This window comes from Tarenaya hassleriana, unplaced genomic scaffold (genome assembly GCF_000463585.1).
Source record: "Tarenaya hassleriana unplaced genomic scaffold, ASM46358v1 Cleome4, whole genome shotgun sequence".
NCBI lineage: Eukaryota > Viridiplantae > Streptophyta > Magnoliopsida > Brassicales > Cleomaceae > Tarenaya > Tarenaya hassleriana.
The window spans coordinates 3,778,032-3,805,100 of NW_010966881.1; the positions used below are offsets into that span (position 1 = coordinate 3,778,032).

The following is a 27,069-nucleotide window of genomic DNA, read 5'->3' on the forward strand; positions in this document are numbered from 1 at the left end:
AATTGAGATCCTTTTTAAAATGTGGGGCAAATATACAATTATTTAAAATTACGAGGATTGAACTGAAATTGTAACAAAGAAAAAGTGAAAAGACAAAAAGGTCCACGATTCCACCTCCTGTTGCAATATTCGATTTAGCAACACCATATAATAATTTGGATCCGCCAGTCTGCTGCTAATGGTGCTGTTCTTGCCGATCTAAGAGAGATGGCTACAATGGCGAAACCCACCATCCTCTTCTTCTTTGGCTGTTTCCTTTTCTCCACCTCCATAGCTTTCCAATCAGACGAGCTTCTTCTCGATGACGACGAGTTCGGTCTCGAAGGAGCGAAACCCCGCTCCGCCGAGCCCCTCCACACCACTTCTCCGACGCCGCCGCCGACCCAGGCTCCGACCATCCGGAGGAGGTTTTCCGATTCCGATTCGGACTCCAAGATCCAGTTCACTCTCGAACATGCTTTCGGTGACTCCGATTTCTCTCCTGCCGGCACATTCTCCGCGCGTCTCAAGACCTGGAGCCATGGCGGCCAGGTTTTGCACTTTCTCTCGATATTTTTACCTCTTTTTGTTCCTGAATTTCTGTTTTTTCTTCGGAAAAAGTTGTTTTTTATGTCTGGATATCCGTCAATTGGATCATTCGAGATGCTGTTGTAACTTTTTGAGGGGTTAAGAAGAAGAAAATTCGCCGAAACTGAGCCACCGAGAGGAAGTTACATGGAACAAGAAAGTGATGTTAGTGGATGTTGTTTGTCTATAATCATATATATCTGTGATTTGTCTGTCTCGTTGTGAAGTGGACTAATCGTGTCTTCCTTCAAGCAAATCCAAAGCAATAATCTCTATTCTGACATAATGCTATGCTATATTTTATTCATCGATTAACCTTACTCTTGTCGGATGCAGACATTAACAAAGCTGCGATTCTCAAGGAATGGTCTTTCTGATGAAGATAAAGATAAATTTAATGTAATTTCTCGATTGGCTTCTGCCAATGTGGTTGGTTGCTCCATTTTTTTTCTTCTGAAGAAGAGAAATTCTAAAGCTTTTGTTGGAATCAATTGTTAGAATCTGCTGAAAGGAGATGACTTCTATAGAATAAGGCTTCCATCTAATGTGTTGAGTGCACCTGGAAGAGAGTATGTGATTGCATCAGTCAAAGCTGTAAGTTCAAATGAAACTTTTCAATGATTTATCTTTCTATCTACCTGCTTGTTCTCTTGTCCCATTGATTGTTTGCTTATGCTTCCTCAAAATTGTAGCTGCTGAAAACTCTGATTTATACCGAATAGCTGTCTGTCATTTGTTTTCTTCACTCACTATATATACTTTTCTATATTGAAATATGCATTTTTAAATTTTGTGCCGTGGTGTTTGTCTCTTAGATTAGAGGTTAGTTAATAACTTAATTAGGTTCACTCTTTGAACTTCTAGTCCTAGTACCAGCTTACAGTTTCATAGAAATTCAGCTTATCTGCTTTTCACCCTTTTGAGATGAAAGAGCTTGCTTCTCTTGTTGGGTAGAATGAAACAAAGTAGTTGATTAGTGAATTACTAGTTGAAACCCACTTTTTAGGACAAATAAAGAAGACTATTTAGGCTTATTGCAGATTAAATCTACCAACGTGTTTTTTATTATATTCTTCTGTAATTTGCTTTTGCTATTCTTTTCTTCCGTGCCTTCTTCCTTTCCATTTTCTGTGTTTTCAATAACTATATATGTACAGAGATGTCTTGCACGGGATGGTTTGGATGAGCATATCGTTATACACATGGTAATTTCCTTCCGTTTTAGCTATCAGCTTTTTGAGATCTTTGCTTGAATGTTCTCCGGGCCTTCTGTTAACTGAGAGATTTAGGACATTTGGCATGGTTCATTACTGTGTTAGTCTCACTCTACTATTCTATCTGGTTGCAGGACGGTGTGAACATCCTGGCAGTCAATTATGGTTCTCCTGGAGCATGCCCTTATCCCCGACAGTTGAAATTTGTGAGTCAAGATTGTTATTTAATCGAATTATATCATTTCAAAAGCTGACATGTTTGATAAGATGCGGAATCTCAATCTTTCCCCTGAGTCTAGATCTGATGCATGGATTAGTTATAAATTCAATTCACGTAATTGAATTTGGTTGTCTTTCCAGCATATTTTAAATCTAGAGTTGGTGGATTATCTTGCTTTGTATCATGTTTTACAAGCAGAAGGAATAATTTGTAAGTGTTTTGTTATGTGTCTTTCTATCTGAACACTAGAACTTGGCATACCTTTCCACATCTCTACAGTTTGAAATTGAACTTGGGATTTTACAAACACAGAATAGACTTATAGGGCTCAGTTTTTTCCTTGTGTCATGGCTCGTACGTCTTTGTGACGCGCGATCTCATCTAATCTTTTGTTTAAAACAGCCGTCGAAATGGTCTTTCAACTCCCATACTATTTTGAAGAGCAGTGAGCAGGCACCAAGGTAGTATAATATTGCTATCGCTTTAACATTTTATCAATGAGCTAGTAATTGAGTCCTTATATTTTCATCCATCAATCGCCCAGATATCTTCCAATTCATCAGTTAGATTCTGACTGTCTTCGTAATGCTCTGACTCTGCAGAACTCCAATTTTCACCGAGGAAATTCTAGGCGGTGAGAAAGTGGAGGGTGAAGCCGAACTGCCACCAGAGAGATCGTTTTGGGCAAAATACGTAAGTGCGCACACGCACAAACAATAGCGACAAAACTTACAATCATATTTTACATGCAATTTGTTGATATATAACCGACCTTAATGGCAGTGGATGTACGTGATCCCTCTCGGGCTGATAGTGATGAACGCTGTAACACAAGCCATGAACATGGCGGAAGAACCGGCGGGGGGGGAGGCAGGCAATAGCGACAAAACTTACAATCATATTTTACATGCAATTTGTTGATATATAACCGACCTTAATGGCAGTGGATGTACGTGATCCCTCTCGGGCTGATAGTGATGAACGCTGTAACACAAGCCATGAACATGGCGGAAGAACCGGCGGGTGGACAGGCAGGAGGAGGGCCTCAAGGGCAACAGTCTGCAGCTGCCATTCAACGAGGATCCTCTAGTTCCGCTGTTAGGAGAAGATGATTCGGATTCTCTTTCAATCATCATAGCCAATCAACGGAAAGATGAGGTCAGATGGATCATTCCTTTTTTTCCGTCTCTCTCGACAAAGATTTCGGAGACCACGCATTATTATTACATGATTCTGTCTATCGATCTGCTGGTGTTACGACTGTTGCAAAATACTGGATTGTATAATGTAAGATGATGGGAAAGGGATACGAACACTCGTCCATGTTTCCGGCTTTTAGGGTATTGAACCGAAAGAATTTACATGTTTTGCTAGGGCTGGGCGTTTCGGTTTGGTTCTTCGGAACCGGACCGAACCGAACCGTTAAAACGGTATTTTTTTCGATGCGAAACCGCTGTTATTTCCCGAATGGTACCATTTTTAGAGAACCGAATTTTTCCGGAACCGAACCGAACCGAACTTTAAAAATCCCGAAAACTCGAATATTTTTTTAAAAAATCTAACATTTTTTTAATAAAGCCCGGAACCAAACCGATACCGAAATCGAACTGAACCGAATATAATAAAAAATCCGATTGGTACCAATTTTTGTAAAACCGAAAGAATCGAACCGTTTCCCGAAACGCACACCCCTATGTTTTGCATTTGCTATGCTTCGCAATGAAAAATAGAGAAGAGTCAGTGTGTTCGATAATATTTGGTGTCAATGAAGCTAATGAACATCTACGGCAAGAAGAATTTGTTTTATTGATCTATAAAAACTGAATTGATATAAATTTTCTAAAATCGATTCCAGATCAAATATAAAAATAATAAAAAAAAATGAAATTATTTTTAAAAATAAACATTCTTACCAAAAAAACGAATCAAGACCAAATCTAAAAATATATATTTCAAAATTTTAAAAAAAAACTAGGAATAAAAACGCCACCGATACGTATTCAAAGAAATGCAAAGAGTGAAATAAAACAATACAAAGAGAGAATCGGAAGAAATTTAAAGAATCAAGGTGGAAATACTCGACAAAGAACATCAAAACTTAGTTATAAACATCAATCTCCAAAAAGCATTAACGATGAAAAAAGAATACTCTTGAGGCAGTGAAGTTTTTTACATTCTTCAAACATGTTTCTGGCTTTTCTTATTCAGCTAATAAAACCATCTGTTTGACAAAAGCATAGATGGGCGAGTTCTGGAGTGAAGTTTTTTCCCCCATCACTTGGCTTGAGGGTGTGAAGCAATGTATTCCACGGCGTGTCCAACGGTTTGAATCTTGTCAGCTTCGTTGTCGGGGATCTCAAACCCGAATTCCTCCTCCAACGCCATCACAACCTCAACTGTGTCCAAACTGTCTAACCCTAGATCACTTTGGAAATTGGAGTCTGGTGTCACCTGCAATTAGCAAATGAGAGGATCCATCAACAACACCAATAGCGTAGGGTTTGAATTTGATCCTCTGAGAATACAGCAGCTATTTCTCCTCTTCTACCATTATTGCACAAAACAGTGGAGAATTCAGAAGCATATAGACCTTGCACACAGGTCAAAACTAGGTATATAGAGCACGCTAAACTCCTCGTTTCTTTTATCGTTTGTCTTCTGATTCAAAAGGGTAAGCTGGAAGAAGGACAAGACAATCTAAGAGCAAGCATGCTGGAAGAAAGCTTCTAAAAGCTCCAGGAATCTCCGGAGCTAGAAACCTATTTTTATGCAGATTTGATGATCATTTCCAAGCACAAATACAATGTGTTGGAAGACAAAAACATAGTCGGGGTAACAAGAACATGATCTTAATCTCATCAATTCAATGCAGTACAACTCGTGTATGCTCTCAGAAGACAAACACAAGGAAAAATCCAAAGCTTGAACTCACCTCAAAACTGATTTGAAATCACGAAGAATACGGTATTATGCAAAGGAATAAGCTGTTAACACTGGCCAAAACACGAACAAATCCATACCCAAAATCTTATATAAAACAAATCTTCTGCTCTGTTACTGAAGTTTCGCATAAGCAATAGCATCAGATGTTACAGACTAACTCACATGAAACATAAACTATTCCTCTTCCATCAAATCGCTAGAAAGCAGCGATAACCAAATCATGTAAGAGAATGCCCTATCAAATTATCAATAACGTCCAAAGCAAATGCAAATACAGCTCACGCATTCTTCATTTCCACATTACACAAAGAGGTTTCTCTTCATCCAGAGAAAAATAAAGAGCTAATTGCACAGAAGATTCACCATAAACACAGTTTCATCACAAAACATAAATGCAGATGGAATAAATGGGCTTTCAATATCGGGTCGCAAGAGAAACCAAACCAAGAGAAACACCAACGAAAGAGAGAAAATACCTTAGACGGATCCACCTTCTGGAAGTTCTTGACGACGGAGATGACTCGATCACTGACATCCGACTTGTCGAGGAAAGAGCCTCTGACTTCGTCGGAAAAACAACGAAGAAGTACGTTGAAGGGAAGTGCACAGTGCTCGGAACTAATGCTAGGGTTTTGAAGAGCAGGAGTGACGTTGACTCTAAGGTATCGAAGCAAAGTACCCCTCGCCGCCATTGTTGTGAGCCGAAGAAAACCTAGAAGTCTCTATCTTCTTCCCAAGAAATGAGGATTTTTCTTTTGGTCCTTGAGATGAGTGGGGCCGGCGATAGCTAAACTATCCGAGGCAGGCTATAGGAAACGACGTCGTACAAGCGCATTATCGGGCTCTTTTTTCACGTTTTCTGCTTCGGCCCATAAATTTGTACAAGTTACCGGCCCTAACCCAACCGAGCCGGTTTATTTCGGTTTATCTTCCAGCTGATCAAATTAATAAAATTCCAATGAAAAAGCTTTGGTTTTGCTTTTCAACATTATAATATCTATATCTGAAACCAGTCAGAAATAAACTAAAAACCAATAATCTCTTTGGAAACAAATATTTTTAACAATAAAAACAGTTCAAACCAAACCGAATCCAATAAAGTACAATTTGGTACACAAAACATTCGCTTCGCAAGGATTTTGGGAAAAATCCAACCACAAAAGGTCCAACCCTTACCTTGCACAATATTTTGCAATCGAATATGGATAATTTTTTCTAAAACCAAAATATGTGAATATGGAAATAATTAACCCGAACTTAAACTAAACCCATAATACCACTGTAAAAGTGTACTTTAATTTTCAAAAATTTTCCAAGGAAATAAAAAAGAGCAAATTTTACGGCCAAAATACAACAAAATATACCTTCTGAATGTCTAAAACACTATTTTGGAAATAACGTCAAAAATCATTTTGGGTTACTATCAAAATCTGAGACAATGTGAAATGTTTATTCCCACCCATAAAACACAAACCCTAATATCACAGAGAGGAGGAGGACCAAAGCCCCAACCATAATGGCAATATTTGGTGCTTTACCACTTCTCTTCTGGTTCTCACCTCCTTCATGCCGAGTTTCTTTACCACTCCTTTCGGTTATCAAGTTTTCCGCAGAAGATGCGGCTGATACCGATACCGCATCCCAGAAAGATTTCGAGATCAGTAACGGAGCTTCTGCTTCTACTTCCGAGAATGTCGAGCTCTCAGGAGGATTTTCCATCAACTTCAACTCGATACAACGATCTTTCAAGACCTATTCAGAGATTGTCAAGCCGGGAGACTCTTATTTCGGACTTTATTTAACAACCTTGATATCAGAAACATTGTAAAAATCGCTTGTTACCTCGAGTGATTCAGATGGCTGTAGATAATCACAGATAAACGTCCCCGACAACCAGGGGACAAAAACCCTCCTAGGAAGAGGAAGACGGAAGGGTTTCCTATTTCACAAACACGCGAAAAGATTAGCAATGCCAAAGTCTCGAACAAATGCTTTTGTGAGCAATTTGGCTTCTACATAAATAAACTATAGATGATGATTAGCAAAAGTAGCCGTTGACTCACGTAGATGAACAGAGGACGAGTTTGGTAATAGGCATGTCTTCCTTATCTGCACTATTATCATTTGGACTGATGAGATCCTCCTCCGCCTCATCGCAGATAATGTCCAACCTGCTTCTTAGACTCCTTATGATATCAGCCTGAAAAACCATTAATGAACATCAACATTTTGCGGCAAAAAAGTAAAGGGTACCACTTATTTTGCAGCGGAAATGGAAAATAAAACAATTGTAGAATTTTCCAAAACATTCGAGTGGTTAACTTAGAGCTGGCGTCATCACATGTTGAGAGGGTAAAACACTTTTCACAACACACCTTTATATCGTCTACAGCCTGTGAAACTGGTTCTTTTGCATATAAGTAGGCATAAGAACATATGGAACCACTGACAAGAAGAACTCCAGCAACATCCTTCCCACTAAAGGCTTTGCAGAGTACATTTGAATATTAGGCGTGATAATTCAAACATATGAGCAGAATATTCATTAGATTGACATGACAGGACATACCCTCAACATGAGCATCTTTCATGAATGGGAATAGCAATTCAACTTCATGCTCTCCATCTGTATTGCATGGCGCATCGTTATGCACCTTCAGCACAACAACATACAAATAAATATGACAAGAACTTGTTGAAAAATCCAGCACCATATACAAACACAATAAACAGAGAAAGGAAATGCCCAGACAAGACATTGTTTTTCTCATCTACAATTTAATTGATATAGGTTGAACTGATGTGTAGAAGGAAGACTTATGACCTAACTTAAATAGTTTCAAGAGCAACCTAACTACATGATTATGCAGTGTGGCACCTTAATCAACTTGCACACGCACACCATGCAAACTCCAGAATGAAAAATGAGAATACGGATGGATCATTTGCAGTAACAGAGTTAGTTTTCAAAATCGATAAAGTGACCAAGGGCATATATTTGCCTTACCAGATTTCCATCAATCAAAGCATTTGCACTCCTTAGATCTTTTGCATGATTTGCAAGTTGTTGGCGCAGAATGTCGGTAAATGTTTGGGCAGCTGATTCACCCACAGAGCAAATGGGAAATCTAGTAGATTAAAGTTTCACTTTTGAGAAAAAAAAGAACTGAGAGACGCCGGAAATACGTATAAAAATGAAAAAAGTATTGACAAGCAAAGAGTAATATATTGGTATATTACAGATAGTCACAATATATTCCAGTTTAAAAAAAACAGTGCAATGTGCATGGTAGCTTATTAGGCTACATAGGAAATGCATTCATAACTCGGAGTGCACCAACTCGACTTTCAACGTTATTAAATACTTCGCTATATACTCATAAGCCTAATATAATAAATACAATGATTTACCTCAGATTGAAGCTGTAATTGCATCTAAACCTCTGCAAAGAGCTTAGTACTCTTCCCATCTTTAAATCACAAGGTCGCAAGTTACTTGATGTAATACTTGAGCCCAACAAACAACTTCGGCAACTCCATCTACAAACATGTAAACATCCTTAGTATGATTATGTACACCCAACAATTCCAGAAATTATTAGGAAGCAAGAACTAATTTATTTACCAAGGCAGAATACCTTCGTGGACTATAGCATATGTGAATAAGAAGAGCTTCATCTGACGCACTATCCAAATGCTGTACTGCATCTGCAACCCCCTTGATAGCCTGATGAAGAAGGTATTGCATGTTACAAATGGATAACAAGAAGGACATGCAGTAGATTGTGACATCTTTCTATCCCAGAAGGACTTCACACTCAACCCAAATTCCAGCACAAAACACAATCGCACACAAGGTTACCTGGCAAACCATCATAGTTGAATTCTTAAAAGAACTGTCACTCGCCCATACGTATACACCAACCACCTTCATCCCACCTAAAAGCATTCTTGATACCTGAAATAAGAAAACTCATTACAATGCAAATCCACATCAACCATGCACAATCATCTGTACCCGAAACCGACAAAAATGGGAAGTATATCAAATATTCCAAAAATTAACAATAGTTTCAGTATACATATGCATTACACCTGTCGGGCATGTTCTGCAACCCAATCGGAATCAATTGATAGAGAAGAGGCATCAGATGACTGAGATTTTGATCTGGATGACTTTTTCCTCTCGTCTTTGGCCTCCATAACCGAGCATGCTGGTTCTCCAGCATCATTGTTAGGAGTAGGGATCAAATCAAACACGAAACCACGATCTACAGCAGAGCTAAGCTTCCCTATAACAAGACCCACCTGTTCCCATTTCCAAACACCACGAAAAACAATCAGATCTCAAACACAGCTTTGAATTACAAACGCCATATTCACGTCTTTAAATTATTAACCATGTTGACGCAAATATATACAAATATACACTTTGCATGTGTCTTACCTCAGCAGGGATAGCTGATCGAGAGAGACGATCTTCGGTAGAACTGAGTCTGGTTTCTTCTCCGATTACTGCTTTCACCATGCTTAAGGTTATCTATTTACGTATAAGGAACAATGAATGTGAGACTGCAAGTCAAACCAACCATAATCTTCATCAATTTCGGTTGAAAACAACAAAATAAGAGGGAAAGGATCATGCAGTTTCAATTCCAGATCAGCTCCAAAAACTTGGCAAATTACACACTTAGAGATTCAAACCAAATTCATACCAGATCCAACATGAAAACAAATAACAGAATCGAATCCATAAATCCTAAAATCAAATGGCACTGAACAACCCCCACGATCAAAATCCAGAGGAAAACGAATAACATACCAAACGAGAATCAAGCAGACGCAAATGAGAAGAATATCGCAGACTATACTCACACGGTCAGACAAAAGCCGGTCGAAACGACTAGATCTGCCGGATAATTAGAAAAGGCCGGTCTGATCTCGCTGGAACCGTTGCCGGTTAGCTCACAGCGGCGAAGAGTCGGAGGTAGAGAGAAAAACGTAGGGCCGAAACTCAATTTCTCCGACTTGAAGAAAGTGAGAGCCCAAGTAAATTCACGCTCGCTCACGTAACGGCTGATTATGTTTCGGTGCAAACGCAGCGTTTGGCGTTCATGCGTTGTGTGTGCAAACTTAATCAAAGGCAGAGCAACGTTTGGTGTTGGTGCCAAACGCCACTTCTCCTCCCTTTCGCGTTTTGAACTTTCACATTTGGGTGAAAGTCATTTCCAAAACGACAAATTACCCAGAAGGGAAAAAAAATCCCGCGTCGGCCCAATTAAGAGAATTAATGTGATTTTTTAGATTTATAAAGTTTAAAGAATAAAATTTTTAGAATACTTAAATTTAAATAAAATTGAGCTGCACACAATTATAACCAAAAAACAAATCTTCCTCTAACTCGTTAAAATTAACCATCCACGAACTACAGCTAATTTTACATCTCTATTCAAAAAAAATTATTTTAAAATACAATAATTTAAATACGATAATATTGTTTGAATTATTTTTTCGATTTTTTTTCATGAATTAAAAAAATTATACCAATACATTTAATCATAGCTTATATTGATCCGATTATACATTTCATCATAAGGTTATACATGGAAGAGCAAGAGCAAAACAATGGTGTTGTGTATTCTCGTAACCATTTTCATACAAAATCAAAAGAACAAGCAAACAAATACAATACTACTTTACTTACTTCATTAGGACCCAAACTCAAAGCAAGAAGGAGCCATATCCATTTCATTACTCCAAAGCAATGTCCTTCAACTGCAACTCACTATAGAGGAGGATAGAAGTAAGAAGAGATCGAAAACCCGAGAAAGAGTAAACCTCCAACCGTCGCAACAGACCGTTGCGATATCTTAGAAGCCAACATGCTGCCTCCTACCACCGCAAGTGACGTGCAAATGGCGTGCCCTATTGTAGCTCCTATGGCTACTCCTACCGCGTTCTTGTGAGTTGCAAGCTGCATTAGGAGAAATTCCGTTTTCTATTAGTCGAACACGTGAAAACAATGACGGGTTTTCCGAGACAAGAATCAAACTTGACAGAATTTGCATCGGGAAACGAAAAAATTCTTTCTTACAGCGATTGTTGCGATCTGACTGCGGTCACCCCATTCAGCTAGGAAGGTTAAGATGAAAGACTGCACAGAGGAATAGAGAAAAAAGAAAAGAACTTTTAAGTCATCTCCTGCGACGAGAGATATACCAAGAATTTTTGGAATTATCGGGCAATGACCGCAAGAGCTACAAAAATAAATCGATAAGCTCAAAAAAAGTTACTGCAAAACTATTATATTATGTTATATATTTTCTTGGAAACGAGATATTTGTTGATGTCCGTAACCACAAACTTTCATACCTCAAGGAATATCGGGGTACAAAATCTTGAGAAGAAACGGCGAAAGGCTGTCTTCCCTTGCCCTGCTTCGAGTTTCTCTTCGACCTTAATCAAGAAGTGACCCAAAATGAATGGCGGGTAAGATAATGATTGTTCACAAGAGTACAGTGATAAAACAAAACGAAAACGACTAACACAGAAACCACTCAGCAACAGTGTATCTACCATTTCCAGCTACCATTTACTTCTTTTAATTCTAATTGTAGAAAGTCGATTTCTATCTTTTTTTACTCGAAAAAAATCCAAGAAATTATAAGCATAAGCTCCCACTCTTCCAATTTGTCAATATGCAAACTACCAGAGTGGATAGATCCCAACGAACAGACCAAACAGAACCCACAATCATAAGATCGTTAGAAATACAGTTTTAACATTTTCTATCTGAGGTTGTATTCCTAACAAGCTCGTAAATTTTTTTCACGAGCAAAGGAGTGATGTTGTGGCCTTCAAGGTTACGTCTACTTTACCACTCGAACATTTCTAAGATGCAAGAAGATATTTAACCCAAGCCAAGCGAATTTCAGATTGGATCCAAGATGGCTCTAAGAATTAACAACTTCAAGATTCAGTCACTGTCTGTAAAACACACAACTAGTAATAACAGATAATGGTTGTGAATCACACACCTCCTCCATTTCCTTTTTCTGAGATGCCTTTGGATCTGAATTCCAAGCTATGTAGAGTAACCGTAATCCGAAAAATGCATAGAGAACTGCACATCCAACGAATTGAGATGGTTCATCACGCTAACTTCACATAACAGAGATGATAACTGAGCAAATTTAAAATGACTGAGTGGAACAACCAGAGCTTATAATCCAGTGCATGAATCTGATAGGCTCCTAAATTAGGAAATTGAGTTTTGTTATTTTAGGCTTTGTTTTATTTTGGGTTTAAGGGAGATTAGAAATAATTGGGTCTACGCTAAATCACGGTTAACATATTTTAATCCTTGTAGCCACCACGTGTACTCCCTAAGTGTGGAAAGAACAATCAGTAGAACCCGAGGCTCTATCAGAATCCCAATGATAAATAAGGATATAGGACTACATACTTGTAGCTGCACTATTAGTATGCTTCCTCGATATCAAGTTCGGCACAATCCTACCAAGTCCAGTAGAAAGTACCTATAAGCAAAGTTCAAGACATAAAAGCCTGGAAAGATTAGACGTGAGAATAAACTCCTTAACGCTTTCTCCATTTATCAGCAATATTGAAATCATAATGCCCAAAAACACCAATCAGAAACAAATTACACAGTCAAGACAAGAACTCCACACTTACTGTCATGACAACTAAAGCAGAGAGTGCACCAGACAGAACAGTGGCTTTTGGGTGCCGCATAGCCATAAGTGCCGCTATTATAAACGTTTCATCCCCAATCTGGCAAGCAAATTAAAATGTAAGAACTCGTTATTATGATCTTGATGCATGCCACAGAAACAGAAAAACTCAAATCTAAAACCATTTCAAGGCAACCTGGAGTTTCAATTCATGTCTTTGTGTCTTTGCAAAAAGCAAAATGACGAACCTCACTCACGACGATCATCGAAAAACTTGCAAAGAGTGCATCAAAAACACCAGGGCCAGTGGATTCAAGGTCAATTTTCAGACCAAGAGAATTAAGATTGACATTATCTCCAACAGCGTCAACTCCAATCTGCAAACAAGTATCCACATTTGGACATGAACTCGGATCCATACAGAACATTCTTAGATCGTTGCTTGATTGATCTGCAACTATGGAACTCTCAGTTCCCAACCAAAGAAAAAAAAAAGCAAAATCTAACCAATTTACCATGCCACGACGACCCAGATCCATGGAAGATCCTTCCAATTCGCGCCTCTCATTTTCAACCCCCGACTCCTAGAAGAACGACACTAACTCAAAGCAATTCAATGCATTTCGCGAGACGCATCCATGGGAACAATCGACGAAAGAGCCAAAAAAAACCTGCGCAGAGACGACGACGAAGCAGAAGAAGGCGGCGACGAGGAGGAGGCGGAGAAGAGAACAACTAGGGTTTGAAAGCAAACCCATGAGTAAGGTGAGAGTTCAGATCTGGCGCAAGCCCTTCCCTGTTTGGCGTGCGAGAAAATTCAAAATCCAGAAACTTTATCGGGAAATATGAGATTGAAAAGTGAATATGCGAAAAGGGATCTGGGGATCTGAGAAAATGCTTACGATTCAGAGAAGCATGAGGAAGAATCTCGGAGAGGAGAAACTGAGAGACCCAAACGAAGCTACGAAGAACTCTGTGCGGGTTGGGAACGACCGAACGTTTCCATTTGAGAAAATTTTGAGCTTGAAAAGAAAATTGAGCTTGAATGGAAATATATACAACTCTGTTTCACACATAAAATTAAAAATTAAAAAAAAATCGTTTAATAAAGAGTATATAATTAATCAACCTAATATATATAATTTTTCTGTTTAATATAGTTATATTTAATTTATATATCTACAAATTTCTATTCTAAACCAAATTTCAGATATTTTTTTAATAGATTTCAGTTAAATCCCGTTAAATTAAATATGATGGCTATTTTTGCTCCACGAAAAAAAAAACAAAGAACAAGAACAAGAAGACTGACGGTCCAAACAAAAATGTGATTACAGCTTTCTTACAAACATGTCTCTGGGAACCAAAGTTCACGGATTCTGCGGAGCCATCATCCCCCGCGTTTCAGGTTCTTCATTTTCGACGAGAAATTCTTCTACACTGACCTCGAGATGCTCAAAACCATTCGTCAATGGCTGCTCTCTCCTCCCGAGCTCGCGCCACACGACCACAGAGGAAGTACCCTTCTCGCTCTACAATCGCTGGATCCGCCATTGTTGCCGAACAGGTCGAATCGACGAGGCTATGTCTCTGGTCGCCGAGATGGACTCTCTCGGGTCACGACCCGATTCCCTTACATACGTTTGCTTGATCGAAACCCTCGCTGGTCTCGGCAGGACACTCGAAGCGGATGCTCTGTTTCAAGAAGCGGTTCGATTCGGACCCCATGGGAGCAATACGAGGTTGAAGGTGAGGTTGTACAATGTATTGCTCAAAGGGTGTTTGAGAAAAGGCCAGTTAGAGCTTGCTGTTAGGGTTTTGGGTAATATGGAGGAGGAAAATATTGGGAAGAATCAGGAAACTTATGAGATTCTACTGGATTATTACGTTAGTTCTGGGAGATTGGAGGATTACTGGCGTGTGGTTAATGAGATGAAGAAGAAAAAGTTTCAGTTGAGTTCCTTTGTTTATGGGAAGATCATAGGGATATATAGAGACAACGGGATGTGGAAGAAGGCATTAGAGATTGTAGAAGAGGTTAGAGAGATGGGTTTAGCCATGGATGTGCATATATACAACAGCATTATCGATGCATTTGGTAAATACGGAGAGTTAGACGAAGCTTTGCAAGTTCTAGATAAAATGCAGGCCTCCAGTGATGCGAAACCGAATATCGGCACATGGAATTCGTTGATACGTTGGCATTGTCATCATGGTGCGCTTGAAATGGCCATTGAGTTGTTTACAATGATGCAAGATCAGGGGCTTTATCCTGACCCTAAGATATTTGTGAATCTTATTACCCGGTTGGGAGAGAAAGGGAAATGGGATTTGATACAGAAAATTTACGAAGCTATAAAATGTAGAGGACATAAAGATACAGGAGCTATTTACGCGGCTTTAGTTGACGTTATTGGACAGTATGGTAGATTTCATGATGTTAAGGGGCTTGTAGACAAGCTCAAGTCGGAAGGTCTTGCCCCTTCGGCTGGCCTGTTTTGTGCTTTGGCAAATGCTTATGCTCAGCAGGTTGATTTCCCATCTCGCTTTGTTTCTAGTTCTTAGTTTCTTTTGTTTCTCGGCCTGATCTATTTTCATTCTTGACATGGTTTAGTTTGGCCTTTCTCATTTGTATCTACTCATATTTTGCTTGCATCGGACGCGCCTTATTCTCTTGAATTTCCATACTTAAGATTATCCTAGTGTAAATGTGGGGTCTTTAGCTTATTTTTTCTAGTTTTCCTTATATAATTCTACTTTGTGGAATCCCTGCACGTGGAATCATTATAAAACACCAATGTGATGAATTGGTGAATCCTTTGTTCTCTCTATGATAACTTTAACTTGGATTGCGCAAGCGATAGACGCTCGATACGTTTAACGTGTTCGGGCCATCAAGGGGGTTAGGTTGTGGCCAATAAGGCCTCAGCTTCGTCCCTAGCCCGATACATTCCAAGAAGTTTGATCAGTTACAGATATTTCTATTTTTCTACCTATTTTAGTTAAGACATGTTTCATATTTCCAATTATGGTGTTTTTCCTATTCGACCTAGGGTTCTATCTCTAGGTTTGATGAATGTAAGTCCTATACAAGGAGCACTTCTATTAAGCAATAGGATCATTGAAGAGTTAGATCACAAAAAAGGAGGCTGTCACACCTCGAATCAAGTCGGAATGGGCCGGTCTCCCTAAGTAGCGGCAAAAACTTAGATAGAAACCCTCGGTTTCTATCGTTTCAACAAGAATTGCATTTTTTTTAGGTACGGATATGGATGATCTGTTCGTGATCAAATCATTTCGTGCAGGGACTATGTGAACAGACAGTTAAGGTGCTCGAGACTATGGAGAACGAGGGGATCGAACCAAATTTAATCATGCTGAATGTGTTGATTAATGCATTTGGAACCGCTGGGAGGCACATGGAAGCTCTGTCAATTTACCACCATATTAAAGAAAGTGTATGTCATGTCTTATGATCTTATCTGTTTGTCCATAAAGCTGTTAATGCATGATGGACAATTTTTCAACTAAAATACATTCCCCTTATCATTGTTGAACTACATTCTTAGCTAACCGATTTGTCGCCTGAAGGGTTTCACCCCTGATGTAGTGACCTATAGCACGCTTATGAAAGCATTCATTCGAGCAAAGAAGTATGAAAAGGTACTTAATTCCTGTCTCGTGCTTCTAGACTTTCCTATAGTCCCATATCCCGTTACTGCAAAATCTATATTGACTGCTTCTACGATGATAAAGGGTGAAGAGAAAAGGTGGTATCTGTTTATTTAAGCTCGTATAATTCCCGTTATTGGGCATCTAGTTACCGGAGATACCCAGGTATGGGTTACCTCGTTTAGGCTAAATTAAGCAGTTCAGTTTTTTGCTTTGTAGGTGCCAGAAATATTCAGGGAAATGGAAGCATCTGGATGTACTGCAGATAGGAAAGCCAGACAATTGCTGCAAAGTGCTTTGATGATTCTTGACAAAAGGCATTAACTGTTTGCTTGTCCGGTGAGCCCCTTGGTCTTTATTTCCATGTGCTGTCTTAATAACTTGCTCTCTCTTTGTCACCAGCAGAATCCGATCCTTTGCTCAAAAAGTAGTGCTTTTAAGGATAAAATTCATTTTAATTTATACTTTTATAGCACCTACAGAATCTGATCCTTCTCCAAGCAGCTGAGTTCTTTCTTATTCACTTACAGTTGCATGGTTTTGATATCTTCATCGTCTGTTTTGTTTTTGCTGGAGCCTGAAGTTTAGGTGGTAATGAACGATAGGTTGCTTAAGGGTCTGACTAGAAATGATTTTGGTTGCATTTGGACCGAGCAATCACGGGTCCATTGATTCCTCATAACTACATGAATTCATGGACAAGTTGGAGAAATTCCTGCATATGCATCCAGAATTTCGTATCTTCTGAATCTCGGAACACATGCTTCTGCTTATTGATCATCTGCTAGAGGAACTTGCGCTGAAACCAGCTTAAACATACTTATTGATCAACTACAGCTGTTTCATTTTATGGATTCATCGGTCAAGATTACGCTAACTCTCATTACCCTTTTGCAGTTTCAGCTGCTGTAGCTCGGGTTCTCGGTCATGTAGGCAACAACAAGACAGCTGATGTCTCTGAGCATCTGTTGGGAAGAACAACATAAAGAAAGCTGCTTGGATGGTTCAAGAGAAGAGCATTCTAGTGGAAGTAATGGAAATGTTGATTGAAAGCAATGGAGATACAGAATCTACGAGTGAAGTGGGACTGGTGATTCAATTGGATCACCAACAAAATGGGAACATAATGATGTTGCTTCTTCTTCATATATTCCTTAAAGGCTACCAATCCAATTTATAATGATACATGCTTGAGAAATTGTCCATAGTAGTCGAGACTATCCAATCCAATCTAAATTAACACTGGGTTTTTCTTTAGATAAACAACAAAATTCCACAGCTTATGCCCAATGCAAATAAAATGGTTCCCAAGTTCCAGACTTTTTTCACCCCAAAGTGAAGATGTGATTTTCTATTAACCGGTATTAATGTATGTTATCCTATCATATAGTTTGGCCAAAAAAATGATTATTGTATAGTTTCGTCAATTGCAAAGCTATGGAAAGAATTACTCAAAAATATAAAAATCTATAATTTTCTTCGAATATAAGAAAATCTTATCTAATTGAAAAAAAAAAAGATAAAAGAGAAGTGGGAAAAGGAGAAGAGACCAAGTCCTTCATGAGCGCAAGCCACTTCACCGAATCTCCAACACATAAACCCCACAATTCTTTAAGTTTACACGGAGAGAGAAAATAAAAAAGATGGGAGCTTTGGAAGAATCCACGATCTCAATAATTTTCCTGCTTGTTTTCTCAAGTTTCATCAGTTTCAGCCAAACAAGTTCTGAAATCCAGGTGTGTGTTTCATCCCCTTTACCATTTCCTCCACCTCAATCTGACTTCTTCGCTTGATCCCTTCGCTTTTCCCAGTAGAATTGTTCTTAGTTTTCTTCTGGGCATTCTGATTGCGTTGTAGAAAAGGCGTAATAGATTTCAAAGTTGGCACCTTTTTCTTCAGTTTGAAGAAATAGCCCTTGGGCCATGCTCCAGTCTCGAGTACTCAGTGATTCGATCGTGCAAGATTCTATTTTTCCTCCAGTTTTTCTGCGTTTTTGGGCTCTAAATGCAGTTTTGTTTGGAAAAAGGCAAATGGGTCGTCGTCATCTGAGGAGGGAGAGATGGTGCCGTTGATGGAGGAGAAGCTCGTGGTGGTGATGATGAATGAGACAAGAAGGAAGCTTGGGAGTTTCCAGATGTGCTCTGTTTGTAAATGCTGTGGAGGTTCAGGGGGACTTTGCCTGCCTTCACCTTGTTGTTTTGCCATCAATTGCAACATCCCAAACAGACCCTTTGGCTTTTGCTCCTTCACCCCTAAAACCTGCAACTGCTTTGGCTGCCATCTCTGAGATCCTTGCTTCTGTTCATGGTGACCTTGATTTCTTCCTCCTCCTCCCTCATCTTCTTCTCCTTCTTCTCCTTGTCGGCTTGTCCCCAACTGAGATCTTCAAGCAAAGATTTGCCTCCTTTCAATTCATCAATTTAAAATTTAGATTTTTTTGATTCACCATTGTTATGAGAGAAGTGAGGAAAATGTTGGTATGAGTAGATTTAGTTACCAGGATTTAATTAGCGTATTGTTGAAGATGGTGCGTGTAACATGTTTTGTTCAGACATTATCTGACATTGGGCATTTGGAAGAATATTATTATGGTGTCGATTACTGATAATAAAATATTTTGGTGAATGGTTAAAAGTTTTTAATGCTGATTTGTGCTTTTATCAGATTCAGATCTAACTTCTAAGTGCCTGTTTTATCTTTAAAAAAAATAATGAAAAAGACAATCATTCAATCAGGTGCAGGAGGCCGCATCTTATACGGTTAAAATAAACCGAATCCTTATTTTTTTAAAAAAAAAAATCCATTTTGTATTTCATTAATCACATAATTGTGTTTATGATATTCTTTTTTTTTATTGCTAAATCTTTTATTCGCACAAAAGAGCAGGGAAAATGGGCTAAGACTTTGAATGGTTAGAGTTTTTGGAGTTTTTAGAATATAAAAAAAAATATCATTCAAATTTTTACAAAATTACTTTTACTAAAAATTTGAAAAACTATTTTAGTAAAAAACAACAATGAAAAACTAAACATACTTTTTTTGAATTTTTAAATATTATAGAATCCAAAAATCCAAAAATCCAAAATAAAAGTCATCCTCATTAAAAATCTAAAGATTCTGGATTTATGAAATTCGAATGAATAAAATTATGAATATCTGAAAATACAATATAGTGTCTTAAATCATTCACTTTAACATATGACGTACCTACGTATCAGGTAGGTAGGTGTGTGTACATACGTAGCGTACGTGTACATGTATGCATATACCGTATACGTATGGATATGAACTTTATAAGATACTAACATATAATAAAAATTTACTAAACAGCCTGCTTGTGTTGTTATTTTATTTATTTATTTTTTGTTGCTTTATTTGAAGCTCCACACAAATTCAACAAGGACACAATCTCAAAAACTAAATATCTACACCAAAGTCTCCTCCTTTCATGTCCCTCCCTTAATGTCTCAAATCGCTATCCCTCAAGAACACAACAAACAACAAAGGAGCATTACCAGTTTGATGAATCAAAGAACATGTATTGATGCTATAACTTCTGGATTTCATTACCAAAAGCCTCGTGAGATCGGTTTGAAGGAATGAAAGCAGAAGGTGGTTTAGTTACCGCCGCCAAGATGTCTCCGTAGCCCACGACTCCGACCAGAGTCCCGTCCTCTTCAGTGACCCAGACATGAGTTGCCCTGTGACACAGCATCTGAGCCATGACTGCAGCCAGTGAGCTCGTGGGTTTGCAGGTTAAGGCCGAGCTTCTTCCCCTGTACATCATGCTCCTCCCTTGGCCCAGAGACCTCGGGATCGTCGGATTGAACCTTGTGCTCTTGCCTCTGAACTTCTTCTTCTGCCTCGTTTCTGACCCTTCTTCTCTGGTTGATGAATCTTGATAAAAGTCGCTGAATGATCTCGACGACATGTTTTCCTCTAGTCCCAAGACGAATTGCCCTGCAGAAAAGTTGGCTAGAGCCCAAGCAGCAGCGATATAGTCACATTTCCAGAGCTTAGAGGCCGAGATTTCTCCTATTATCTTATAGCTTTCGTCTCCAGAGGCTTCCACCACGGCAATCGCACTCGGGTCAACGAGTGGCCCATCTGTGGCTTCCACGGCTAGAAGAGAAGCTTCAATGGAGTTGTGGTCTCCGTTGATGGCTCCAAGAGAAGAGATTGATTTGAGGGGTAACGGAGCTAATGCTCCAAGACAACCAATAAGGAAACGGATCACATCTTCCCGGGAAAGACAGCAGAACTTGTCTGGTCTTGAAGCCATAGAAGTAGGCCTGTTGGTGTCGGCAGAGAGAGTACCGCTACTGCCGGAATTATCGATGTTCTTCAGCCACTTGCCATTGTAAAGAATGGAAAATCTCTTGCTGAGACCTCTCCACACGACGCTTTTCGGAACAAGAAGACGTCTCACGCCTTGTTTCATCATCTCGAGAGCATCGATTAGTCTACATTGTAAAAGAACAATGCAATGGCATCAGCACAAAACTAATCCCATAACTGAACTTTGAACCGAGGGGGAAAAAAACAAAACTACCAGTAAACACATAGATACATAATACACATCCATACCAAAAACATCTGAAACTTCCAAGAGGTGAAGAAAAGGTGCTTAAAGCCATGGATTCTAAGAAAAAGGGCCATTAAAATTCATCACTTCCATGTTCCTCCTTTTGAATCCATTATGAAAGGCAAATGAGGGGGGAAAAGAAAAGAAGAAGAAAAAGAAGCCTTTTTCCCGGAGAAAAGTTATGTTAAGGAAGCAACATACAAAACAAAACATAATTATTTGAAGAATATTTACACATAAAAGTGAGGTTGAAAAAAGATCTCAGCACTTTCAACTACATTCTATTTTCAGAAGTTTGGATTGGATTCCAAGGTTTTAGCTTTACTTTTTCTAGACAGTAACATCATGAGACAGATCCAACTTTCTTGTATGAATAGGGCAGTCCGGTGCACAAAGCATCTCTAGATTATAACGGCAACACCTTAAACGGTGCACCAAGGTATGAAAAATGAAAAAAAAAAATGGTAAGACGAGGGTGGAATCTACACACATGGATTGCATTACGTGCACGTGTTCTCTACAAGATCCAAATTTTGCTAAAACGAAGAACAGAAGAAAAAAAAATCAAAATCCTTGAGCTTGATTACCCGTTGAAGCAACCGACAAACATTAAGGTAGAAATAGGATTAAAACACGCCCTTCTTTAGAACACAACACTCAAACGCGATTGAACAAATCTTTACATACAATTCTACAACGAGGCATCCAAAATCAGGCTTTGTACCCAGATGCAAGCAACTAACCACGACCTAATTTCTAACACCTAAATAGAATTGAAGGTGACGCCTGAGAAACTATTCAAGAAGCATAAAGTCCGGGTGGATTGCTTCAATGGTCAAGCAAAATGACTCAAGAAACGCGAAAAATCCTATTGAATGCTCGAAGCAACTTCACAGGGACAGATTCCGAACAACAACAAGCAAGCAATTCTAATTCTAGATCACAAATTCTTGTAAGATATGGATACAGAACAAGGAAAGAGAACTGACCTTGTTCCAGGATCAACCTGTCTGAGGAGAGAATTGTTGGGCTTGACGACCTCGGAAACAGGCATCTTCATGGCCCTCTCTTGATCCTGCAAACACTCACTCCTCGCCAAAAACGCCACGATGTCGAGAGAATTCAGGATCCCCACGAATCTCTGCTGCCTCACCTCGCTGTTCTCCACCAACCCAGGATGCGACGGCGATCTCTTCTTCCAGACCGGAATCCCACACTCCGTCGACTCTCCAATTGCCCTAATCGCCGACTCCACCGTCTCCGTCTCGTAGAACTCCACCATCTCCGGCTTCCCCACCGTTAGATCACCCACTACGTGGTACACGAGCACCGCCGCCATGTTTCCTTGATCTTCGCAAAGCACGCAATAGACTAAAACTATACCCCCCACCGACCCGAAATCCCCGATGGAAATTGATCACTTAAATAAAAAAATCCAAGAGGTTCCGGAAATGAGCACCGGAGTTTTTCCCGGGAAAATTGGATGCGGGAGAAATTCGAAATTCGGGATGAGTAGAGAGAGAGAGAGAGAGTTATAAGAGGGAGTGGAGGAGGTGACGACCAGTAATAGGCAACCGGAGAATGGTCAAGAGGAGGAAGAGAGAATTCGCCATTGGAGCGCCATGAAGGATATATAGAGATCTTCGTCGTCGCTCTTGTTTCCCCGGTGGGGTTGGATCATCAGCTATTTATCGTTGATGGAGATCATGCAAAGCAAAAGTGAACTTTATAAATGCCGAGTGAGATCGGCCGTACAATACATAAATTGAAAATAGAATTTATTAATTAATATTTGAATTTAAAGCTTCAAGAACAAATTTGGTAAATTCTTTTACGATATAATTAGGAAAAAACTAGATTCCTCCCCAAATGAGATAAGATTTGTGTCTTAAAATATAAAAAAGGAATGTACAAAAATCCTTTGATTTATTTACCATTGACTGCCACTTTGACGGTCTTGCAATTTCTATCCTATTATAACATTTCCACGTATTATATTATACTTTTTAAATTTAAAATTCAAGGGGGAAAAACCGTACAATTAATTCAAGGGGACCAAAAGATTCTGGTAAAACTGCAATTCGTAGGATAAAATTAGGAAAATAAATTCCTCCCCAATTGGGATATTTGTTTCTAAATGTAAAAAAATGGGAGATTCCTTTGATTTACCATATTATTGCTTTGACCGGTGTTTTGGCGGTCTTGCAATCTCTAATCCATTATATAGCATACATTGTTTGTTGCCTTGTATTTTTTAAATCAAATTAATGAAATATTATCAAATTGTTTTTAACAAAAATAATGAAAATCACTGAATAAAAAAATGAAAAAATATTTTTAAAATAAATTGAATAGAGATCAATCAAATATAAAAATATAGATATAGAAGATATCTGGATACATTTTTTCAATAAACTAAATAAATTTCAATGTAATTGAAATTCTAAATGACAAAAGATAAATGTGAGCTTTTTTTTTTCCTTTGTTCTTGCGATACGAATTACTAAATTGCAATTTTTGTATGACCCGTAAGAAAGTATATCATTGAGACAAACACTCATCCCACATGGTAGTTATAATTATTTTTACTTTAATATATATATTATGTATGTATATGTACTACTGAGCTCTCCGATTCGTTTATCACCGATTCAGATATTGCGATTTCTGTCACCGGTAATTCGTCTCTCTCACTGATCTCTCACGAACACAACAATGGAGAAAGACACAAGAATACAGGAATGTAAAGACACAGGGAATTACGAGTTCAGTACGATCGGTGTGATCGTACCTACGTCTCGGGAGAGAGAGGATTATTTATTCGATGATCTAGGGTTTCTTGGATACAACCAATTCTTGAAGAAAACTCTAAAACGATAACAATGGCGGAACTTGATCTTCGGCTCTGCTTTATTTAGCTCAGCAACTAACCCCTTGGAAAATTCCCACTTTGCCCTTTTCCGTTAACGACATTCAAACCTTCTGAATGTACCAGAGTCTTCAACCTGTATGTTTACTCAGGTAGCTTCCAACAGTATATAAATTTAATTATAATTATTTTTATTTTAATATATATACATTAATAATGATATATTATATATATTGTAGTTATGTGTATATGTGTTTTATTAATTATAAATACTTTTATTTTTAATATATATATATATATATATATATATATATATATATATATTTGTATATATATGTGAATTTATATGTATATATTAATTTAAATATATATAGATGAACATTTGGATATTTCATAATATTTTTGAATGCAGAATGAACAGTTTTTTTGTTGAGCCAAAGCTTTTTTTGTGAATCAACAGTTTTTTGTTGAGTCAGCAGTTACATTTAACGACGTTAATGGATGAGTGTTTGATTTGAAAAAAATTTAAAAATCTGAATATTTATGTGGAAATTGTAAAAAATTCAGGTATTTATATAATAATTTTATAGTTTAGGTATTTATTTGAGATTTTTGTAAAAATTTGGATATTTTTATACCATTATCCCTTAATTTTGTATACAATATAATATTTTCTATTAATATTTAAGACATTTTGTGCGGGATATTTAACCTTATTGGACGTCTCTTCGAATCTTCTTGAATGAAAAATAGTTTGCAATAATCTAAAAAAATAGCAGAATCGGAATGTAATTCTCTGGTGCCCTATCCGTATTTACCCCTTAAATTCATTTTATTTACTCAAACTGCCACTAGGTAATTCTATCAGAGCTCACTCGCACCTTCTCTTTCTCCAGTAACTCCACACTCCTTGGCTATGGAGTTCCAAGAATTTAGCCCTTCCAAAACCGGGAAATTACACTCCGTATCCCTTTTCTTCGTCTTCGTCGTCTTCGTTCTCCTCCTCTGGCCCTCCTCATCACTGATCCTGGTTCAATCCGTATCTCTCGATCTGGACCCACACGAGAAAGCCTCTCTCCTCATATTCAGGGTCTCGATCCAAGACCCAAATCGGAGTTTATCGACGTGGTACGGTTCAGTCTGCTCAAACTGGACTGGTATAAGTTGTCAGAATCCGGCCGGTAGAGTTGTCTCGATCAGCTTGTCCGCCATGAACTTGTCGGGTGAGCTTCACCCAAGTCTCTGTAAGCTCGCTTCTCTTCAGTTCCTGGATTTCTCTCGGAACAATTTCTCCGGTTATATTCCGTCTTGCTTCGGTGCGTTGCGTAATCTCAGGACACTCAATCTCAGTGGGAATAGATTCGTTGGCGTGATTCCTGGTTCGTTAGTGAGGCTCAAGGAACTGAGAGAACTCGTAATGAGCGATAATGGGGATTTGGGTGGTGTAATTCCTCACTGGGTAGGGAATTTCTCGATGAATCTGGAGAACCTCGATCTGGGTTTCTGTTCATTTCACGGGGAATTGCCTGAGAGTTTGCTGTATTTGAAGTCTCTGAGGCATCTGAGTCTCGAAGGTAATAACTTGACCGGCACCCTTCGAGATTTCCAGCAGGCTTTGATTGTTCTCAATCTTGCTTCGAATCAGTTTTCTGGTACGTTGCCTTGTTTCTCGGCCTCTCGTTGGTCACTGAGTGTTCTAAATTTGGCTGGGAACTCTCTGGTCGGTGGAATACCGTCATGTATGGCTTCCTTCGAAGAGTTGAGACATCTGAACTTATCCTTCAATGGCTTGAGATATGAGATATCGCCAAGGCTTGTGTTTTCTGAGAAGCTGGTGATGTTGGACTTGAGCCACAATGATTTCTCAGGGCGTATACCGAGCAAGATTTCAGAAACAACCGAAAAATCGGGTCTTGTTCTTCTCGACCTCTCTCACAACAGGTTTTCTGGCGATATACCATTGAAGATTACTGAGTTGAAGAGTTTACAAGCATTGTTTCTCTCTCACAATCTTCTAACGGGAGAGATCCCGGCCAGAATCGGGAATCTAACATATCTCCAGGTGATAGATCTTTCCCACAATGCGCTAACAGGCTCGATCCCGCTGAACATAGTTGGATGTTTTCAGTTGCTTGCTTTGATGCTAAGCAACAACAACATCTCGGGTGAAATCCAACCTGAGCTTGATGCTTTGGACAGTTTGAAGATTCTGGACATAAGCAACAACCAGATTTCGGGTGAGATCCCGCTGACTTTGGCCGGGCTCAAGTCGCTGGAGATTGTGGATATCAGTTCCAACAATCTTTCGGGTAATCTGAATGACGCCATAACCAAATGGTCCAATCTGAAGTACTTCTCCCTTGCCCGGAACAAATTCAGTGGAAATCTTCCTTCTTGGTTGTTCAAGTTTGACAAACTCCAAATGATCGACTACTCCGGCAACAGGTTCTCTGGATTCATTCCCGACGATAACTTGAACAGCACGCGTTTCAAGGACTTTGACGCTGCAGAGGAAGGATTTGCAGAACCAACAGGAAAAGCCGAGATCAAAATATCAACAGCTGTGGTGGCTGAAAACGAGCTAAGCTTCGGGTACAATCTACTGTCAGTGATCGGGATCGATCTATCTGACAATCTATTACACGGAGAAATCCCAGAAGCTCTATTCAGACAGAAGAACATCGAGTACTTGAACTTGTCCTACAACTTCTTGGAGGGTCGGCTTCCACATCTAGAGAACCTTCCGAGATTGAAGGCCTTAGATCTTTCACACAATTCTCTGTCAGGTCAAGTCCTTGGAAACATTTCAACCCCCCCGGAATTGACATTTCTGAGTCTATCACACAACTGTTTCTCTGGAATCATTAACGAGAACAAAGGGCTCGGGAAGTTTCCGGGCGTTTTGGCAGGCAATCCGGAAGTATGTGTGGAATCTTCCGGAAGCAGATGTGATCCCGCAAACCTTGACGGGAAGCAGGAGAAGATATATCAAGACGAATTGGTGGAAGGGCCGATCTCGATATGGATTTTCTGCTTGAGCGCATTTGTGAGCTTCGATTTCGGGGTCTTAGGTATCTTCTGCTCAGCTCGAGCTCGGAGTTACGTTCTTCAGACTAAAGCTTAGGTTGAAGAACAAGGAGGAGAAGATTCAGACATCAAAACGTACTGTACGATTCTCGAGTGATGTATATTCAGTTCTAACAATACCCTTCTAGTTTAACTCCCAACTCTGGTTATGTGATGGAAAAGGTAGATACGCTTGTTCATGTATTTTTTTTTTTTTTTTTTTTTTTTTTTTTTTTTTT

At 39.0% G+C, this 27,069-nt stretch overlaps 7 protein-coding genes across 10 annotated transcripts; 3 read left to right on the forward strand and 4 right to left on the reverse strand.

Moving 5' to 3' along the window:
- Positions 1-154: 154 nt before the first annotated feature.
- Positions 155-3,373, forward strand: LOC104823809 (ER membrane protein complex subunit 10-like). Its single transcript, XM_010555546.2, has 8 exons — positions 155-531; positions 904-966; positions 1,066-1,161; positions 1,725-1,772; positions 1,916-1,987; positions 2,404-2,462; positions 2,604-2,694; positions 2,946-3,373. Exons 1-8 carry the CDS (start codon positions 208-210, stop codon positions 3,111-3,113), a joined length of 921 nt encoding a protein of 306 aa, XP_010553848.1. The 5' UTR covers positions 155-207; the 3' UTR covers positions 3,114-3,373.
- A 682-nt stretch (positions 3,374-4,055) lies between these two features.
- LOC104823810 (acyl carrier protein 2, mitochondrial-like) lies at positions 4,056-5,714 on the reverse strand. The gene is made up of 2 exons (XM_010555548.2): positions 5,421-5,714; positions 4,056-4,452 (listed from the first exon to the last, which is right to left on the reverse strand). The coding sequence occupies exons 1-2, from the start codon at positions 5,634-5,636 to the stop codon at positions 4,276-4,278; spliced, it is 393 nt and encodes a 130-aa protein (XP_010553850.1). The 5' UTR covers positions 5,637-5,714; the 3' UTR covers positions 4,056-4,275.
- A 518-nt stretch (positions 5,715-6,232) lies between these two features.
- On the reverse strand, positions 6,233-10,188 carry LOC104823811 (protein odr-4 homolog). Of its 3 annotated transcripts, none has more exons than XM_010555550.2 (12): positions 9,820-10,188; positions 9,392-9,516; positions 9,040-9,252; positions 8,807-8,902; positions 8,583-8,671; positions 8,356-8,484; positions 7,952-8,072; positions 7,514-7,598; positions 7,320-7,429; positions 7,008-7,144; positions 6,787-6,883; positions 6,233-6,696 (listed from the first exon to the last, which is right to left on the reverse strand). In XM_010555550.2, the coding sequence occupies exons 2-12, from the start codon at positions 9,470-9,472 to the stop codon at positions 6,394-6,396; spliced, it is 1,461 nt and encodes a 486-aa protein (XP_010553852.1). In that variant the 5' UTR covers positions 9,473-9,516; positions 9,820-10,188; the 3' UTR covers positions 6,233-6,393. The 3 variants fall into 3 exon arrangements, with proteins under 3 accessions (XP_010553852.1, XP_010553853.1, XP_010553851.1); XM_010555551.2 differs by having other exon boundaries at positions 9,392-9,484; positions 9,767-10,188; XM_010555549.2 differs by having other exon boundaries at positions 9,392-9,484; positions 9,820-10,187.
- A 285-nt stretch (positions 10,189-10,473) lies between these two features.
- On the reverse strand, positions 10,474-13,671 carry LOC104823812 (GDT1-like protein 3). Its single transcript, XM_010555552.1, has 10 exons — positions 13,541-13,671; positions 13,310-13,434; positions 13,154-13,222; positions 12,887-13,015; positions 12,640-12,738; positions 12,410-12,482; positions 11,982-12,067; positions 11,317-11,400; positions 11,039-11,098; positions 10,474-10,918 (listed from the first exon to the last, which is right to left on the reverse strand). Exons 2-10 carry the CDS (start codon positions 13,394-13,396, stop codon positions 10,730-10,732), a joined length of 876 nt encoding a protein of 291 aa, XP_010553854.1. The 5' UTR covers positions 13,397-13,434; positions 13,541-13,671; the 3' UTR covers positions 10,474-10,729.
- A 253-nt stretch (positions 13,672-13,924) lies between these two features.
- On the forward strand, positions 13,925-17,497 carry LOC104823813 (putative pentatricopeptide repeat-containing protein At5g36300). Of its 2 annotated transcripts, none has more exons than XM_010555553.2 (5): positions 13,925-15,167; positions 15,944-16,096; positions 16,230-16,301; positions 16,530-16,649; positions 17,208-17,497. In XM_010555553.2, exons 1-4 carry the CDS (start codon positions 13,989-13,991, stop codon positions 16,632-16,634), a joined length of 1,509 nt encoding a protein of 502 aa, XP_010553855.1. In that variant the 5' UTR covers positions 13,925-13,988; the 3' UTR covers positions 16,635-16,649; positions 17,208-17,497. The 2 variants fall into 2 exon arrangements, with proteins under 2 accessions (XP_010553855.1, XP_010553856.1); XM_010555554.2 differs by having other exon boundaries at positions 17,214-17,497.
- A 2,153-nt stretch (positions 17,498-19,650) lies between these two features.
- Positions 19,651-22,574, reverse strand: LOC104823814 (CBS domain-containing protein CBSX6-like). Its single transcript, XM_010555555.1, has 2 exons — positions 21,885-22,574; positions 19,651-20,773 (listed from the first exon to the last, which is right to left on the reverse strand). The coding sequence occupies exons 1-2, from the start codon at positions 22,232-22,234 to the stop codon at positions 19,858-19,860; spliced, it is 1,266 nt and encodes a 421-aa protein (XP_010553857.1). The 5' UTR covers positions 22,235-22,574; the 3' UTR covers positions 19,651-19,857.
- Positions 22,575-24,635: 2,061 nt separating this feature from the next.
- Positions 24,636-27,069, forward strand: LOC104823816 (leucine-rich repeat receptor-like protein CLAVATA2). The gene has a single exon (XM_010555556.2). The coding sequence runs from the start codon at positions 24,681-24,683 to the stop codon at positions 26,886-26,888; it is 2,208 nt and encodes a 735-aa protein (XP_010553858.1). The 5' UTR covers positions 24,636-24,680; the 3' UTR covers positions 26,889-27,069.